This window comes from Bactrocera tryoni, unplaced genomic scaffold, assembly GCF_016617805.1.
Source record: "Bactrocera tryoni isolate S06 unplaced genomic scaffold, CSIRO_BtryS06_freeze2 scaffold_11, whole genome shotgun sequence".
NCBI lineage: Eukaryota > Metazoa > Arthropoda > Insecta > Diptera > Tephritidae > Bactrocera > Bactrocera tryoni.
This window is the reverse complement of record NW_024395824.1, coordinates 13764976-13783080: the sequence shown is the minus strand read 5'-3', so window position 1 is coordinate 13783080 and position 18105 is coordinate 13764976. Positions and strand designations below refer to the sequence as shown.

General features: G+C 35.8%; 1 protein-coding gene and 1 long non-coding RNA gene across 2 annotated transcripts in view; one reads left to right on the top strand and one right to left on the bottom strand.

Moving 5' to 3' along the window:
* The first annotated feature begins 6474 nt into the window (after window positions 1–6474).
* Window positions 6475–18105, top strand: part of LOC120779787 (zinc finger protein 2-like) — a 54750-nt gene continuing 43119 nt past the window's right edge. Inside the window, exons 1-7 of the mRNA XM_040112163.1 lie at window positions 6475–6496; window positions 7854–9575; window positions 9765–10402; window positions 11862–12002; window positions 12327–12494; window positions 12618–13544; window positions 15280–17487. Of these exons, the coding sequence (XP_039968097.1) occupies window positions 6475–6496; window positions 7854–9575; window positions 9765–10402; window positions 11862–12002; window positions 12327–12494; window positions 12618–13544; window positions 15280–17487 (5826 nt within the window). The remainder of the gene's footprint in view (window positions 6497–7853; window positions 9576–9764; window positions 10403–11861; window positions 12003–12326; window positions 12495–12617; window positions 13545–15279; window positions 17488–18105) is intronic.
* Window positions 10431–11854, bottom strand: LOC120779888. Its single transcript, XR_005705750.1, has 2 exons — window positions 11166–11854; window positions 10431–11098 (listed from the first exon to the last, which is right to left on the bottom strand). It is a non-coding gene; the product is annotated as an uncharacterized LOC120779888 (long non-coding RNA).

The window sequence follows — 18105 nt, the reverse complement described above, 5'->3', positions numbered from 1 at the left end:
TAGTTTTTCTCAAAATGTTACATTTTTTGTGAACGTTATTGCCACGCCCCTGGTAGCGATAGAGGGGAGGTGAACTAACTCGCAAAATGGTTTTGATTCCCCCCGGCGCTATACCCCCCCAACTGTAGTGAAACAAAAGGGGGGACATGGTGAAAACCCATTTTCGCCTATTGCCACGACCCCGGTGGGGCCTTTAAATTACCTAACCGGTGCAATTTATTTGACCCACCTAGGTCAAATACTTTGGCCGCTATAGCGTTTTAAAAGGTTAAGAAAAAATGTAATTTTTCCCAAAATGTTACATTTTTTGTGAACGCTATTGCCACGCCAAGCGTGAACAAGGCAGTCAATTTGATTTCAACCAAATCGAGAGGAAAGAAATTTCAAAAATGTATCTATGTATATTGTACATATATGAGCGTAAATACAACACGTATTTCCATACAAATGTATGTAAACACCACTTGGCATAGCCAAGCACCATTAGCCTCCACTAAGTGTATCAGACCGTTGGTCTCGACCAGGGTTAAAAGCAGTCAATTTCCAATTAGATTGACATTCGTAATAGCAATGAAGAACTCACAAAGCTAAACGTTGGCTGTTTCAGGCTTAGATTTGGGTACATCCTGCTTTTCTCACGGACAACTTTATGTGGATTGTTCTCGCGTGAGCAAACCATCCACGTTGTATTCGCTAAAGACGGACTGGCCAAAAATATTGTACTCTCCGCTGCGCAGAGAGACTTATCTTTTAAGTTTTAATTGAAATAATTAGTAGCAAAAATATGAACTATTTTCGATGCATAAATACCAATCAATAAATCAAATTTAATATACATTATTTCTTTACTCTTTTTTCAATTATAATTACATCCCCCACACACCTACGACTATACAAGAATAGTATCGGTAATTTATAAATAAAACTAAATTTTTTCAATCATCATCCAAATTTATTTTATCGCCGTCAAAGTAACATCCATTCGAAGCGATGCACATCCGCCAACGCTTCTTCCAATCGTCAAAAAATTTTCCGAGGTGGCCTTCAGCAGCTGTTTTGATGTCTTCAATTGAGTCGAAGCGTGTTCCCTGAAGTGAATATTTCAGTGCGGAGAAAGGTAAAACTCACAGGGGGCCATATCAGGTGAATACGGTGCTTACTCAATGATATTTGCTGAGTATTTGGTCAAAATTTAACACAAATACGTTGATTTAAATTTTAAAATTCGACAAACACTACAGAGGTCGACTGATATTAAAAACTGCTGTAAACACACTAGTCGACAGATCACGCTAATTTTTGGCATCATAATTAAGGACAATTGTAACAACCTAGGAAGAAATGATGAGTTCCCGATACTTTCTTGACAGGGTGTATAGATAATACTACTAATATTATCTATATGATTTCTATTAGCTAGATTATAACTATTAGTTAAAGAGATATAGCATTTTGGGTGTAGCAACTTGTGTTAGTTTACAAAAAAAAAATGATTCAAAAAACATTTCGTTTGTTAATAAGGCATTGCTTTTTGGCGGAAAATACTGTTGAATTTAGGCTGTGCATCGATTGATTATCGAGTCTAATTGACAGTCAGCCTACTGGACTGGATTGCATATTACGAACCGGTTCTCAAGCGTGGAAAGACAAAAAGTCGGCTGGCAAGGTTATGGCATTAGTCTTTTGGGATGCACGTGGTATAATATTCATCGAATGATTACTGAGGCAGTTTTAATCTACTACACTGTGTATTTGGTTGCAGTTGTATTTTATCATGTCCAATATTTAGCAATTTTATTATCTTTTAGGAAGGATCAGTTTGAAATAGTACGTACATATATTTTTCATCGTTTCTGTTTAAACATTGCACTGCTCTGTGCAATGCTTCGAAAAGATTTCTGTATATCTCAAATTATAATAGACATTTTATCAACACTTCCAGTTAGATATCTTGTTTGACATGCGTTTGTGAATGAATTTGCGTTCTTCGCCCATAATCTAGTAAAATAGCCACAATGCCGTGACGATGAAGATGTCAATGCCATTTTTTTGTGATATTAAATATATCTGACAGGTTCGTTCTAAAAAACACTGCCTGGTTCAGGAGCAATAATCAGTATAACCCATACACTAACCATGCATGCATATGAAAATTGCTGTTCTCCCGCATAAGCTCTGTGTTGTTATATTTTTTACTTAATTCTTTCTTTTTTTGAAGTAATAAAATTTTCAAGTGGTTTTTTCATGATTATATAATTTTTTCATTTTCATGAAATATAATTTTTGTATTAATGAATTGTATTAAATTTTGACATAAAAAGTATCCTATGTCCTTTCCCTGGTTCTAAGCTACCTTCCCATCAATTTTCAGCCAAATCGGCTCAGCCGTTCTTGAGTTATAAATAGTGTAACTAACATGACTTTCTTTTATAAATATACTACTGTGATCAAATTGAAAGGTGAGATTTTAATTTATACTTCGCGTGTATTTCGAATCGTTAAATTTTTTTCTGTATGTTGATAGTACTGTTAGTGACATCTATGCTAAATTTTACGCGTCGTTTTGTAAGGCTCAAAAAGTGAATTCTTCGATTTCTACTATGTCTGAATTTATTGCACAAAGAAGTGCAATAATGCACCATCTCATAAATTGCCATTGGTTATTCGTCATCATTTCGCCACATTTTCATCTAATATCGCGTCGCAACCACCGCATTCGCCTGATTTACCTTCTGTAACTTCTGGCTACTCAGCAAATTCACATGACCACTCCGAGGAGACCGTTTTGACTCAATTGAGGATATAAAAGCTGAATCGAAGAAGGTTCTTATGGCCATCAGGACGGAAAATTGTTCCAAGTGCTATGATGCGGGAGGGGATTACTTTGAAGGAGATGAAATGGAAAAATTGCGGGACGTAGCGTTTGCGGCGGTACCGAGGCGACCTGAGCGTGCCAATAAATAGCACGTCTCTTGCTTGAAAAACAGTTACTGTTATCACAATTTTTAAATCTGTAATATCTTCGAAAATATACATTTAAAACATTTGCTGTAAAGGGCCATTTAGATCTATATTAAATCGTTAATGCATTTAAGGTATTTAATTGGATAAGGATTAATGTTGTATTGGTTAAAATCGCTTCGAAAATTAGCCATTATTTGTCGTAAAAAGTAAAAAAAATGGTTTTGTGGTATATCCATAAGAAATAGACATACATCATCCCTGAGTTTTCTGTAGACGTTTGAATATGTACAATGCTTAGTGCATTATTTTGATAAATCTCGTACTCTTCAGCCTGCGTTTGCAATGTAAGCGGACAGAAATGTAATTTATTACGACAACACATTAGAAACCTCAAAAATAACGTTTTTCCAATATTTAATGGATGTTATTATACATATAAACATTCCTCATTCTATCTATTTAAAGAAAATCGCATCAAAATCCGTTGCGTAGTTGTAAAGATTTGAGCATACATAGGGACTTTGGAACAGAGAAAACGACTTTGTTGTATGCTATGTAGTGATACACTACAAAGTTAATTTTTTTTTAAATATTTCCTATAAATATAAAAATGGTAAAACAATGTTCGCCGAGTCAGTATAAAGTGAAACTATGTACATATGTCAAATTCGAAAAGCGTCTGTTGCTTAAAAATGTTTTAATAATGTTTTTAATAACACGGTTCAACAGTCATTTACACAAAGGTTCTTTTGATAAAATTTGTACTCTTTTTGGAAAAATTAATTGATGTTTAAATACAGTAATTAAAATTTTTATCAAAACTAGATAATCTAAAATTATTTAAAACAAGTAAGGAAGGGCTAAGTTCGGGTGCAACCGATCATTTCATGCTCTTGCAACTTGCAAGAATCAAAGTCAAAGCAATACTTTAAGGTGTAAAACTAATCACATAGAGTAAAGTCGACCGTATGTTCGAAAATCCGGATATTAGTAATATAGGAGCCAGGCCAAGTTTTCGCTCATATGTATGTATTTTAGGCACAAATAAACACCGTTATAAGTAAAACACGCTTTCTTATTTTCATTGTGATAACTCACATATTGGCCGATATATGCAGTACAAAGTCACCCCGAAGTTCGAAAATTTTTGTATTAGGTCTAAGGGAAGTATTGGTCCGATTCAACCCATTTTTGACATACAGACATACTATTATAAGAGAAGGATTGTCCCTTAAAATTAGTTATATATATCACTCATTGACCTATAGGTACTGGGGTCTAAATATTCGGTACCTAGGGGCTTGAATAGTTTTTTTATTTTTTTATTGGATCTCAACAATTTTTGATCAAAATGTGGCGGGCCACACCCACTTTTTCAAAAAAATTTTGCCCACAGGGGCTCCTTTCTGCTGCGAATTACAGCTTTATATCTTAATTTAGTGCTTAGTTATGGCACTTTATATATTTTCAGTTAACGGCGATTTGTGAGAGTGGCAGTGATCCGATTACGCCCTAATACGAACTTGAAATTTTTTTTGTACTAAGAAACCCTGATACTCGTACCAAGTTTCATCGAGATATCTCAATTTTTACTCTAGTTACAGCTTGCACGGACGGACGGACGGACAGACAGACAGTCAATCAGATTTTAACTTTTCTCGTCATCCTGATCATTTATGTATAGTTATGTATATATGATACAACCGTTAGGTGAACAAAACTATAATACTCTGTAGCAACTGGTTACAAGAGTATACAAATATTAAAAACATACTAGTATAAGTTAACAGTTGTATAGCATAATACGGCAACACATTATAACAGAGAAGAATATGTTATTTGAGGAGACCAGTACCGAATGCCTAGTCTATATGCCTCGAGTTTCGCTCGTTCTATTAGATCCTTGTCGCAATTTCTGTCCTAATACAGTGGTGGGCGTGAGAGGAACTGAGACTGTTTAGGTGATACGAAATTAAGGCACCCAGCTCTATTAATAAAGTTAATTTATATTTCTTTTGTTTGTGGAAAAATAAATTAAATGTTTTAAGGGGGGGGGGGGGATTAGGTAAAGTATATATTTTACCCAATATGAGCATATGTTAATTGTAGATGCGCTATCCATACTATTTAGAGCAGCAGATCTATTCAGTTCGGCCCAAAAAAAAAATAACAAGAATGTAGAATAGCTATGGAAGGGCTATGTTTGCGTGAAGATGAACATTTGCACTTTGAGCAATTTGCAAGAATCAAAGACGGGAAAATGGTTTCATTTGCTGCGTACGAGTTTAATATTCGCTATTCGATGAATTTTTAAATTCATTTTTTATTTTTGGTTTATTACTAAGTTCTATATAGGTCCATTGTACATAGTTGTATTTGTACATTTTGTTTTATATGCAAGATAATTATTTATTTTAAATTGAGTATATGTAACTAACACAAATGACTATATTCATCATATTATTAAGATGCAACTGTACATACTTATATCCATAATCTTTAATATTTTAACGCTAATCAAAATACATTCATTAAGTTAATTGAGTTATCTTGCGATAAAACCGAGATATGCGAATTGTGAAAGTACAAAAGAAATTAGAAATTGGGCTGGGATAATTTATGGATGGAATTCACTAACCGAACTGAATTTTATCTAAACAAAATCATCAGACCAAAATGTTATCAGGAAAAAATTTCCACTTCTTTTCAAAAACATATCTTACAAATTGATAGATATTTCTGGCATAATGTCAGCCATATTGATAAACGTCTTCATATTCGTTATATGAGATTTGAATAGTATTGTCTCCAACTCGATCAATTTGAGTGAGTTGAGAGCTACCACATCTCTAGGGTATCTACGCAGCGATATGTGAAGGAGAAAATGAGTTCCTAAGTTATGAAATTGGCCCTTAAAGTGGGCGGGCCACGCCAATAAAGTAACTATATGTACACCGACTCAACGTCATTGTATGGGAGAGAGCGCGGTTGTTACTCATTTCCCCAATTTTCATACTGTATTGAAAAGGAGTAGAAGGAAACATTTAAACAATGTTCGGTTGATTCAGCTTGAGTTGGAGTACATTAAACCTTTTAGAGGGTAGGGATGAAGCTTTTTCAATATTTTTGTTTTTACAAAACATACCACTTTCGGCATCTACTTTATAAACCATTCCAAAAGAAATTATCCTGCACAACAGCTAATTGACAGTCTGACACATAGATGGCTCTACTACAATTAAGTCCATAAGATTTTTAGTTAGCTGTAACCTTCATAAGGCCCGTGTTTAAATTTGAGCTGTCGGATTATTAGTTTGTGAATTGAGTGAAGCAACTTTTATCATTGTGAAAAAAATTGATAAGAAAGAATTTCGAGTATTGATAAAATATTGTTTTTTGAAGCGGAAAAATATAGTTGAAGCAAAACTTCGGCCTGACGGCGAGTTTCAGGCCACTGCTCCAGGAAATTTAACCATCAAGGATTGGTATGATTAGTTTGAACATGGTGAAATGGGCATCGAAGACGGACAACGTAATGATGTTTTTGTGAAGTTGTAAAAGATAGCTGGCTCTCTAAAGATATCAACTGAATCTGTACATCATATCATTTTTGAATATTGGGGTAAGTGCAATCACTATGTAAAGTGGGTACCGCGCGAGCTCACTTTTGACCAAATACAACGACGATTTAATAATTCAGAGCAGTGTTTGGAAATGTTGCACATTTAACCGCCTCAAAGTGTGAAAAAACGGCTGGCAATGTTGTGGCGTCTGTATTTTGAGATACGCATTGAATAATTTTTATTGACTACCTTGAAAAAGGAAGGACTTCAACATCGACTAGTGCATAGTGTTATTGGTCCATTTGAAAGACGAAATCGCCGAAAAACAATCACGTTTGCAGAAAACTGTGAAAAGTGCTGTTTCCCGAAGACAATGTACCGTATCACAAGTCACCGTATTATCCGTCGCTGCACAACAGCGACTTTTCCCTATTCTCAGGTCTCAAAAGTAAGCTCACTGAGAAGAAATTTTTGTCGAATGAAGAGGTGAGCGCTGTATATGAGGAATATTTTGAAGTAAAGCACAAAACGTACTACAAATTTGGTATCAAAAAGTTGGATAGTCGCTGTAATCAGTGTATGGATTCTGTATTATATATACTTTGTTCCCTCCGACACTTATTTACGAGATTTAGGCTGAAGATTAGATTATCTCAATAACGTATTGAAAAATTTTGTAATATAAAAACGATGGCTAATCTCTTCATCGAAGAGATTTGGGGCTAATCTACTCGAAATCTCCCTGTGCGCCATCTGTTTATCAGCAGGGAAATTTATCACAGCTGATTTAGACATTACAAAGATTGTTGTCTAGATTTGGTTATATTGTAGGGTTGATCCTAATACATAGATAGATATCACTTGGACTGATGTTCACAGTTTGTGAATCACCAGATCATCAGAAATCGACGTTGTTAACCGCCTTAATAAAATAAGCTCAAAATATTTGTTAAGGCAGTTAACATCGATCTCAGCCACTTTGCTATGTTTGTCTCCCGAGATATTTCAATCAGTCTGCGGGATAATTAAAGATAAAGTCACAAGATGATTCCATCTTTATAATTTTGTACTTGCAAGTCAAATTTTTTTTCTTCGCGGAGTGTCACTTATGATGAAAATAATGAATAACTTTTAACTTTTGGGGGGTGGGTTTTGTACGGTTTATGGTTTCAATGGAATTACATATTTAGAAGTAAAGGTGTTTGTTAAATTTGTTTGACAACCTTAAAAATTGCATAACAACTTTTGAATATCTTCAATTCATACTTAAATATCTCTGTATATCTAATAAACACACAACAATCTTATATTTTTTTCTTTACACAGAAAATAACAGAATTGAGAATGTCAGTACTACATCTGTATCGCCATTCGGCAATTTTCCGGTGCCAATGGCACGCTTACCAAACGATGATTTCGGCTGTATTACGTCTAGTAGAGATCACAACTCTTTTTCACCGTCATCTAGCTCCTCAACTGCTTCAGGAAACACCAGTGTACGCAACAAAAGCTATAATAGTGTCAATATTTTTAACTTTCAAACTATTAACGATGATAAAGATGCTTCATCATCAGTCTTGCCGGGAGGTAGCCCCTCCGTCATGCCCTCAGTTGTATTTAAATGCAACAATTGTGATTTCTTTGCACATTCTAAAACAGAAATGGAACTGCACCTGAGTGCAGTACATCCTCAAACTGAGCCAGATTACATTAGCATCCCAACGAACTCTGCTGCCATAGAAGCATTTCAAGCGGCTATAGCGGCAGCGACAGCAGCAGCTTCTGCGGTGACTGCCACCCGTGCTCCTAGTAATAAATCTTATTCAGAAAATGATAATTTCTCAACTATTGTTAAAAGAGAGCGTCTCTGTACCCCAAAAGATGAGGAAAACGTAAAGTCCACAGATGTACAAAATACAATGTCGCTACAGGATGTGTCGACAGTTACACCGTGGCTCACATCGACCCCGAATATAATAAGTAATAACGAAACTTCAGCAGCTATAGTTCAACCCAAATCAATTCATAATGTGTTACGTGAGCTGGAAAAGACCGCTGAACAAGAAGAACAGCTAATTGAGGATACAAGTGGAGTCAACGCATTGGTTGAAAGTACCAAAACAATTTCCGGAGAATCAGTCAACGTTCAGTGCCCCCTCTGTACAGATACATTTGATAGCAAACAGACATTGGAAATGCATTTGATGAATATACATAGTGTGAATCGCGATGGTTTGTCACGTCTCCTACAATTAGTAGACACTAGCGCTTGGGATTTGAACGGTAAAACCTCAGTAACGCTTACTGTAGCTAAAGAGTGTAAAGGCTCAAATATTGCCACCGAAACAACAACTGAACAAACTATCACTGGTAATTTTAATATTAAAGCATCGACAGAATTAGACTTATCGCTAATGGAAGTTTCAAATGACACGCCTTTAAATCTCAACGTTTCACATACCTCGACTTACATGCATTCCATGGAATCGCTAAATAATAATAAACTATCATGTGAACAGTGTGGTTCAAAATTCAAGCATGAATTACAATTGTTGCAACATGCGCAAAAAATGCAACATTTCATAATGTTGCCAAATGGTGATCACCGTTGTTTGGCTGCTAGTCATCTAAGTCGACCGTGTCAATCGACATTTCCCACTCAAGCTGCAATGGTCATCCATTATAAAAATACTCACACTAGCTTGGTCATATCCGAGCGACATGTGTATAAATACCGATGTAAACATTGTTCACTTGCATTTAAAACTCAAGAAAAACTATCTACCCATTTGCTATATCACACTATGCGCGAAGCCACCAAATGCATGTTCTGCCAACGAAATTTTCGTACTACTCAAGCGCTACAAAAGCACATCGATCAAACACATCATAGTAGCGGCGATCAACATGTCGCCAGTAACAGTCCATCGACAGCATTAAGCTGTAGCGGCCGTGGATCCCCAGCCTTACAGATGAGTCACGTCCAAAACAAAACCCAATTAAATGAAGTTATATCAGACAATGCAGCTAAAAACCAAGACATCAATGGTAAATGCATGTTCTTGTATATTAAACTTATCTTACAGTATAAATACCTATTATTCGTATTAAATGACTCCTGTATCCGCCAATATGTTTTTTCAAATATGTGAAGTGGGTTCTTATCTTCCTACTTCATTAAAAAGTACACTTTATCCATGAAACTTCTCTTAACTTACTTTTTTAAATTAAATTCAGATTTAGCAGTTCGTGAATCGCCTCCGATGACACCGAAAGCAAATGAATCTCCCAACGCCGCGCCTTCTCCATTACCAGCTAACATATTGCAAGACCAGCAGCAACAACAACATGTTGCTGCTTTCACCGCTGCGTTATTAAATCAACCATTACAGCAACAACAGCATATCAGCGGCGATGAGCTAACAGAGAGCGGTGGCCATCTGACGCAGCATTTACAAATGAAACCACGTAGTTCCCTCTTAACACAAAAATATCTTCACCAGCAGAATCTTCAAAACATTCAACAATTGCCACAATTGACTGCAGCAGCATCTACATCAGGATTGCAATTGAATCCTGTCGAGATGTTTAATTTAATGCAGTTTCATCACATTATGTCAATGAACTTTATGAATCTTGCACCGCCGCTTATATTTGGGGTCGGCACTAATTCTGGATCTGGTGGCAATGTTGATTTGTTAACCTCCACTCACACACCTAAAGTTACTCACAACACAAGTGCCAACGCTCTTCAATGTGGAAACGATATGTCGGTACCATGCACATCAGTGTCGCCACGAGCGGACCTAATAGGTACATTGCAGCAACATCCTCAGTCCCAATCGCAGCAATCTGCACCAACAAATACCGTTCAGGTAAAAAGAATAGAATATAAAATCAATGTCGATTTTTGTAAAAAATGTTCTTTCTTATAATTTATTCTCTTAATATATAGCAAATAACAATTAGAATAATATACAAAACTTGATCGAAAATGTAATGCAAAAAGAAAATAATAATTTCCTCTTTAATTCCTATAACTATTTTCCTTAAACACCGCTCCATCTTCAAGAGTAGCAAAATATGTGCCTATGTGAATGTTAAAAATTGCTTACAATTTACGCGATTTAGTAAAAGAGTAGAATAAGTCAGTTCACAGAAATGTAGGTAATGATATAAATAGCTTATCATCATTGTTTACAGTGTTTCTCAATTACTTATTTGCCACATATCAAAGAATTTAGCAGTAAAATCAATGCATTTTTACAAATACAGTATTTGAGATATGACTTGCGATAAAATTGACTATATGTGACTCCATCGCATAATTGGTCAAAAGTTATGAACGAGTATGTGCAATGAAATCAAACAAAAATGAGCTATCTTTAATGCTTTTCACATTTATTTCAACTTGAGGAATTCTGTTAACTGAGCATCACAAAACGTTAACTTGGTAACAAAACGGCAAGAATGCGCATTTCTTTTAGCAATATGTATATTTAAATGTTATCAGGTAACCGGTCAATGGTTTTCATCCAACAAACAACGTTTTGTTAGTTCTTCTTAGTTGGCTGTAGATAACAAAGAAAATTTAAGGTAACTTTATAAGGAAAAAAAATCTTTTATAAAGATCTTTACCTACATTTTCATCGGTCAGTTTTACTGTAAAGTGGTCCGAACAATTTGAGAATTATGGTGTTGCCTTGAATAATAATCAGTACCAAATTTCGTGAAGGCATCTTCAAATTGTTCTTACAAGACCTTGATTATGATCTAGCAGTTTGTATGGGAGCTATATGCTATGAGGACAACGCAACTCATCACACGCTAGAAGTTCCATTATGTAGCTTGGTACATATTTGACTAAATAGGACAGCACTCTCTTGAATCAAAGAGTTATTACCATATTGTCTATGCTAAGCAGCGATTAAGCCATGTGCATGTGTGTATATATGTATGAAAGGTAAATTTACGGTCCTAAACTTAATAGAAAAGAGGGCTGCCAGATCGGTGGATTTTTCCGGAGGTTTCGATCCTGTAACAGGTCCTGCGGATCCGTCTATCAGACTTAATAATTTAACCGGATTTTGAACGCATCATTTCATTAAATCTATTTTTTTTTTTGGTTCTCTTTTCAACAAACGAAGATAGAAAAACGCTCTCGACCTCTCTTGATTCCCTCAAAGGTTCTGATTCCACGGTATGCCAGTTTAATTTCTGTTTGGACATAAAATAATATAATACGACGTGTTACAACAGTATTTTACAGTTACATAGAATCCGAGGTTATTAGTATAAAGAACTAAAACACAGTTTATAATTTTCTTGTTTCAGATGGGAAGTAATCAGAAACGTGCTCGGACGCGTATCACTGACGACCAGCTAAAAATTCTGCGAGCCCACTTTGATATTAATAATTCACCAAGCGAAGAAAGTATAATGGAAATGTCACAAAAAGCGAATTTGCCAATGAAGGTATAACTTATTTCATAACTTTTGTGGTAAAGTCATATTGTTTATTTCGAACTCACAGAAATCTCCTTAGAGCTCAACTTGATACGCACTCAGTATTATTTATTGAAAAAGCGCTATTATGACTTATATTAAAACCTTGAGTACCCACTCTGTGTTGATGATTACAAAATAATTTGTAATCTCCATTCCCCAAAAATATAAACTTAGCTTTTTATGTCATACTTTTGAACCGATAGCTCTGAGGAATTTTCTCTGTGGGATTTAATAGAAATAATCTGTTGCAAGAAGGAAGGAAATTAAACAAATTTGTTGCATCACTTAAAGGTCGTCAAGCATTGGTTTCGGAATACGTTGTTTAAAGAACGTCAAAGAAACAAAGACTCCCCCTACAACTTTAATAATCCACCATCTACAACACTGAATTTAGAAGAATACGAACGCACTGGACACGCAAAAGTTATGCCGCTAAACGAGGATTTATCGATGTCATCGGTAAGTTTTACTACAACAATATAGTATATATATATTAGTATATATGTATGTAATTATTCAGAATATATTAAAGCCTTATGCCGTTTTAAAACTAGTATTTCTGTCAATTCGGTCTTTATACAGCATAACTCTAAGCACCAACAACAAAAGCAAAATATGCATACGTCTAATTCCAAAAACAATTCAAAAGAAAAACCAACCCCTATGTCGGACATATGTGGCGATTCCTCGTTATTAATTGAAATCAAAACTGAACCGTTCGATGATAATATTGAGCCACACATTACAACTCCAGGGAGTCCACAACGTCAAAATGAACAGCAGCAATCACAAGAACAAAGCCAACGAGAACAGCATAAGAAAGACGAGAAAGATTTATTGAGCACGTCATCGACATTGCTGCTTAGTAAACGACAACAGTATTTATCGGCATTGCCAGCGACTGAACATCAACAACAACTTCTTGAAACGCCAGAGAACACAGCAGTGGAAACGGCTGCTGTTACGCCGTTGCAGCAGCATAATCACCAACAACAACATTTGTCTGGCCAATCAAATCAAAATATTCACCAGCAACAATCACAGCATATCAACCTATATAGTTATGAGACCAAATCAGAAAGCGGCAGTTCAGACATCCTCTCCAGACCTCAGTCACCAAACAACAGTTCTACAGTTGTAGCCACTCACTATGCCAGCATTAATGAGTTAATAAACCAACAATTGGACAATTTGCCGCTCGGCCAAAATAGCAGCAATATAAATCCTGCCAACATGCACGGTAACAACATGGGTCCGCCGAAAAACTTTCAAAGCAGCAAATCTTTCGATAAAAATTCGCCGTCTTCTCAGTTTGACACCAATTCGAATTCATCGAATGCATCGTCCACATCTAGCGGAAAGCGCGCAAATCGCACACGCTTTACGGACTATCAAATTAAGGTACTACAGGAATTCTTTGAGAATAACTCCTATCCAAAGGATAGCGATTTGGAGTATTTAAGTAAGCTATTATTGCTTTCTCCACGAGTTATTGTTGTCTGGTTTCAGGTAAGAAATTGTTCTGGCCAAAATTATAACTTACAATGAAAACATTAAGCGACTGTGAAATCACATAGTGCGTAAACTCTATTCATAAAAAGTGACTGCAGAGCGCATATATAATATCTAACAAATATGCTTATACAAGGTGTGTTCCAAAGTAAACAGGACTTAAAACAAAAACAGAGCAAATGGGTTTTTCGGCAAAACCAATATATTTTATTCAAAATAGTCTCCTTCTGCTTCAATACAGCATTTTGCATGGTCCAAAAGCATGCCAAACAAGTGTTTTAGCTCGTTGGCCGTCTGCATAATGCTTTCCTTTCATGGGCAAATGCATTTTTCCGAAAAGGAAGAAGTCGCACGGTGCCATATCAAGTGAATACGAGGAGTGGTTAATGGTTAAAATGTGATCGTGCACACACCTCTCGTAAGACCAACTGTTCGGTCAAAATGTGATAAATCGATGCTTTGGAGATGTTTAATTCCATTTCCATAAATTTTAATGAAGATTTCGGTTGATTTTCGATGAATTCACGCACATTTTCGATGGAATTTCCGGTGACCACGGATTTTGATTGGCCCACATGTTGATGTCCTCACGGCCACTTTGAAAACGTTGAAACCACTCGTGCACTCTGTTACGGGATAGGTAACAATCGCCCTAAACTTTTTTTATCAATTGAAACAAGTGATGATCAACATGTGGGCCAATCGAAGCCAGCGATCACCGGAAACTCTATAGAAACTGTGCGTGAATTCATCAAAAATTAGCCGAAATCATATTTGAAATTCATGTAAATGGAATTGAACATCTTCAAAACATCGAATTATCACATTTTGACCGAACATTTGGGCTTACGAGAGGTGTGTGCACGGTTTGTTCCGCACAAATTGACTGACGATTAAAAATTGCTCAGAATCAGAATCATCGATCGACGCTTGTGACCGATTATTTTACCAAAAATTACATTTTAACCATTAACCACTCCCCGTATTCATCTGATATGGCACCGTGCGACTTCTTCCTTTTCGGAAAAATGCGTTTGTCCATGAAAGGAAAGCGTTATGCAGACGTAGTGACCATTTCAAAGGCTTGCATCGGCATACTGGCGGCCATACCGGCCAACGAGCTTAAACACTCGTCCGACATGCTATTGGACCGTGCAAAAAGCTGTATTGAAGCAGAAGGAGACTATTTTGAATAAAATAAATACTTTTCGTCGAAAAATCCATTTGTTCTGTTTTTTTTTTTTTTTAAGTCCTGTTTTCTTTGGAATACACCTTGTATATATAGCTTTTGCTGTTTGTTGCTGCTCAACAAGTCGATTTTTTTCTTGGATGCACCATGTGAAACCTGTGAGACTTCAAGTTCAATCCCTTGGGTTCTTATAGCGTTTTTGTTTTAATAGGCAATAATTTTTTCACTGTATTATAATAATAAATAATGTATAACATAGCCACAACGAGGCTGGCATTCGCTTCTTAAGAAGCATTCATTTTTGTTCATTAAATCATTAATTGAAAATTATAATATTTTCCAACCTTTAACTTTGGCCTTTTGAGTCAATTATAGGTTTTTATTTCTGATGTAATCTAGAAAATGTGACCTGTCCAAAATTACTAATTATTTTATAATGAAAGTAACACACCAAAATTTAAATCTGGACATCTAAGATCCACTTATACCTTTTAAAACATACGCCTATCCATATATTTTCTTTTAATTATTCTTATTTTTTAGAATGCTCGCCAAAAACAGCGGAAGATTTATGAAAATCAACCAAATAACTCCCTTTACGAAACTGAAGAGAAAAAACATAATATTAACTACGCCTGCAAAAAGTGTAATATGACATTTCAGCGCTATTACGAGTTGATACGCCACCAGAAAAATCATTGCTTTAAAGAAGAAAATAATAAAAAGTCGGCCAAGGCACAAATAGCCGCAGCACAGATCGCACAAAATCTCAGCTCAGAAGACTCCAATTCCTCGATGGATATAAATAATAGCAGTGCATATCAATTACATCATCAACATATTTCTAATGCTGGAGCAACAGCGGTGTTGTCAAGTACTGCCAACGTTTCCAGCACATCACCCAGCAGCGCAGCTCCTGACCTTACATCGCCACAGCATTTATTTAGTAAATCGTCAATGTCAATGACTGATTTTAGTCCATCCACTACACCCACTCCGCCACAAACACAACGCGAGCGTAGCGATAGCAGTGAATTGCTGCCGCAAGGTCCAGTGCACAAGTCAAAATTCGAATGTGACAAATGCAAATTACAATTCAGTTACTACGAACATTTCCGCGAGCATCAGTTATTACATCTAGTGAATCCTAGCTTATTTACCACACAAATCACAAACTTACCAGACGCTTATGGTTCATTTGGCAGCATATTGCAAAGTTTACAGCAGGTTGCAACTGCCAGTGCCACGCATCAGCAGCACCATCAATTCCTGGAACAGCAAGACCAACCACCCGCCAAAAAACGTAAGTGTTCTGAAACATCTTCAACAACAGATGAAGTGCCAGGAATTTGTGGCTCTGGTGATGGTGAAATCAGCAGCTCTGCCTCATTTTCAAAAAGTAAAAGATACGATTTTTTATATCAGTATTTTATGCAAAACGAAAGCAACAATGAATTGAAGCAACAATTTCAAGCACAACACAAAAAATCAAATGAACCAGAAATCGAAATAGAATATTTAGCAAACTTTTACCATCAAAGTGAGTTACGAAAGCGTAGTAATTATGATTTCTTGTATCAATATTATCAAAAAAATGAACACATAAAGCAAATGAGTGCTTTGCCGTCCCAAGCGGGATTTTTCGGTAGTGAGAATAAGCCAAATATAGATGTTCTACTACAGTACTATCAACTGAATGAATCAAAAAAGTTTTTTCAGTTAAATGCCTCGAACCAAGAAATAAATGACCACACGGCAGCGTCGCCAATATCGACATCACATGTCCAACGTGTAAATAATCCGATACCAATATCGACTAGTGACCATACACCCACACCTAGAGTTGATCGGTATGATATAACCGATTTAAGTTTGTTCAAAAACTCTTTGGATGTCCTTAATAGTACTATTAATTTTCCAGATTACGATAATGACAACAACGACCACGAAAAAAGTAGTAATGGTTGTGGTATGGATGTTGACGACGCTGAAATTTATACTGATACCGATGATCATATTAATGACAATAACCAAAAATCGAATGAAATCTATGGTCACAAAAGCCAAATAAACATAGTTGAAAGGAGTAACGATACTGATAACAAGGATTATAAGCAAGTGGCTAATAAATTAGCGAAAATGGATCAAATTAATAAACTAGCTACTAACCTACAATCTCCATCTTCTTATGGCAATGATCAACATAAGCTCAAGAATTTAAGTAAATCTCTGGTCAGATGTGTAAAAAATCAAAAAGATAATCTGGCAAAGCGTAAAGCATCAAATGAGTCATCAAAAACAAAAGCGACAACAACTACCAACTTTAACAATGACCATATTGATAATTTAAAAGATTTTCTTCATGTCAATCAAAAATCCGAATCGACAGAAAAAAGTAAACAGCAGAAGTATTATAACGATTTACTGCAAGCACAAAATGAAACCAACGGCCTTGGAAATAATGAATTAGCCCTACAAACAATGGATAAGAGACAGTTACCAGAGACTCCAATATCATCACCGAATTCCACTACAAATTCAAATAATAAACCTACCGTTGGGTCATCGAACACAACAGCAGACACAGTCACTGGTGTTACTGAAAAACAACAAAGCAAACGTTTACGCACTACAATACTGCCAGAGCAATTAAATTTTCTATATGAATGCTATCAAAACGAATCGAACCCAAGTAGAAAAATGCTTGAGGAGATCGCAAAAAAAGTTAATCTTAAAAAACGGGTTGTACAAGTAAGTGTGCTTTTAAAATTCCAAATCGAGACATCGCATTAATAAGTCCAACATTGCAACGATGAAACACATTTTTTATAAATTTCGAATAGTCTAGGAGAAAATGATAAAAACTGTTTTACATTAACAGAAATCTGCCCAAATGTCTGCAGAAATGTTCGAAAATATATACTATATATGTATGTGTATATGTTCACTTTTAATTTCACACCATGTTTTCGCTCATCTAATTGTTATCTGTGTCATTCACGTTCTCTAAAGGGAACAAACAAAAATTTTGCATCGTGTGCATGCAAAAGTATGGTTTTCCATTTTTACACTAATCAGAGTATATTAAGTTTACCACGAAGTTTGTAACACCCAAAATGAACGTCAGAAACCCTAAAAATTTACGAGTATATATAAATAATCCGTCTGTTTGTCTGTATATACGCGAATTAGTCCCTCAGTACTTGAGATATCAACCTGAAGCTTTCAACTCGTGCTTTTTTCTGCAAGTAAAGATACCTTCACGAAAAATGGCATTTACTGTTTTTCAAGACAACAGCACAACATATTTTACTTCTGGATTAATATCTTCTCTTTAATGGTGTAGATACCGCTTACGCGGTTATAGCC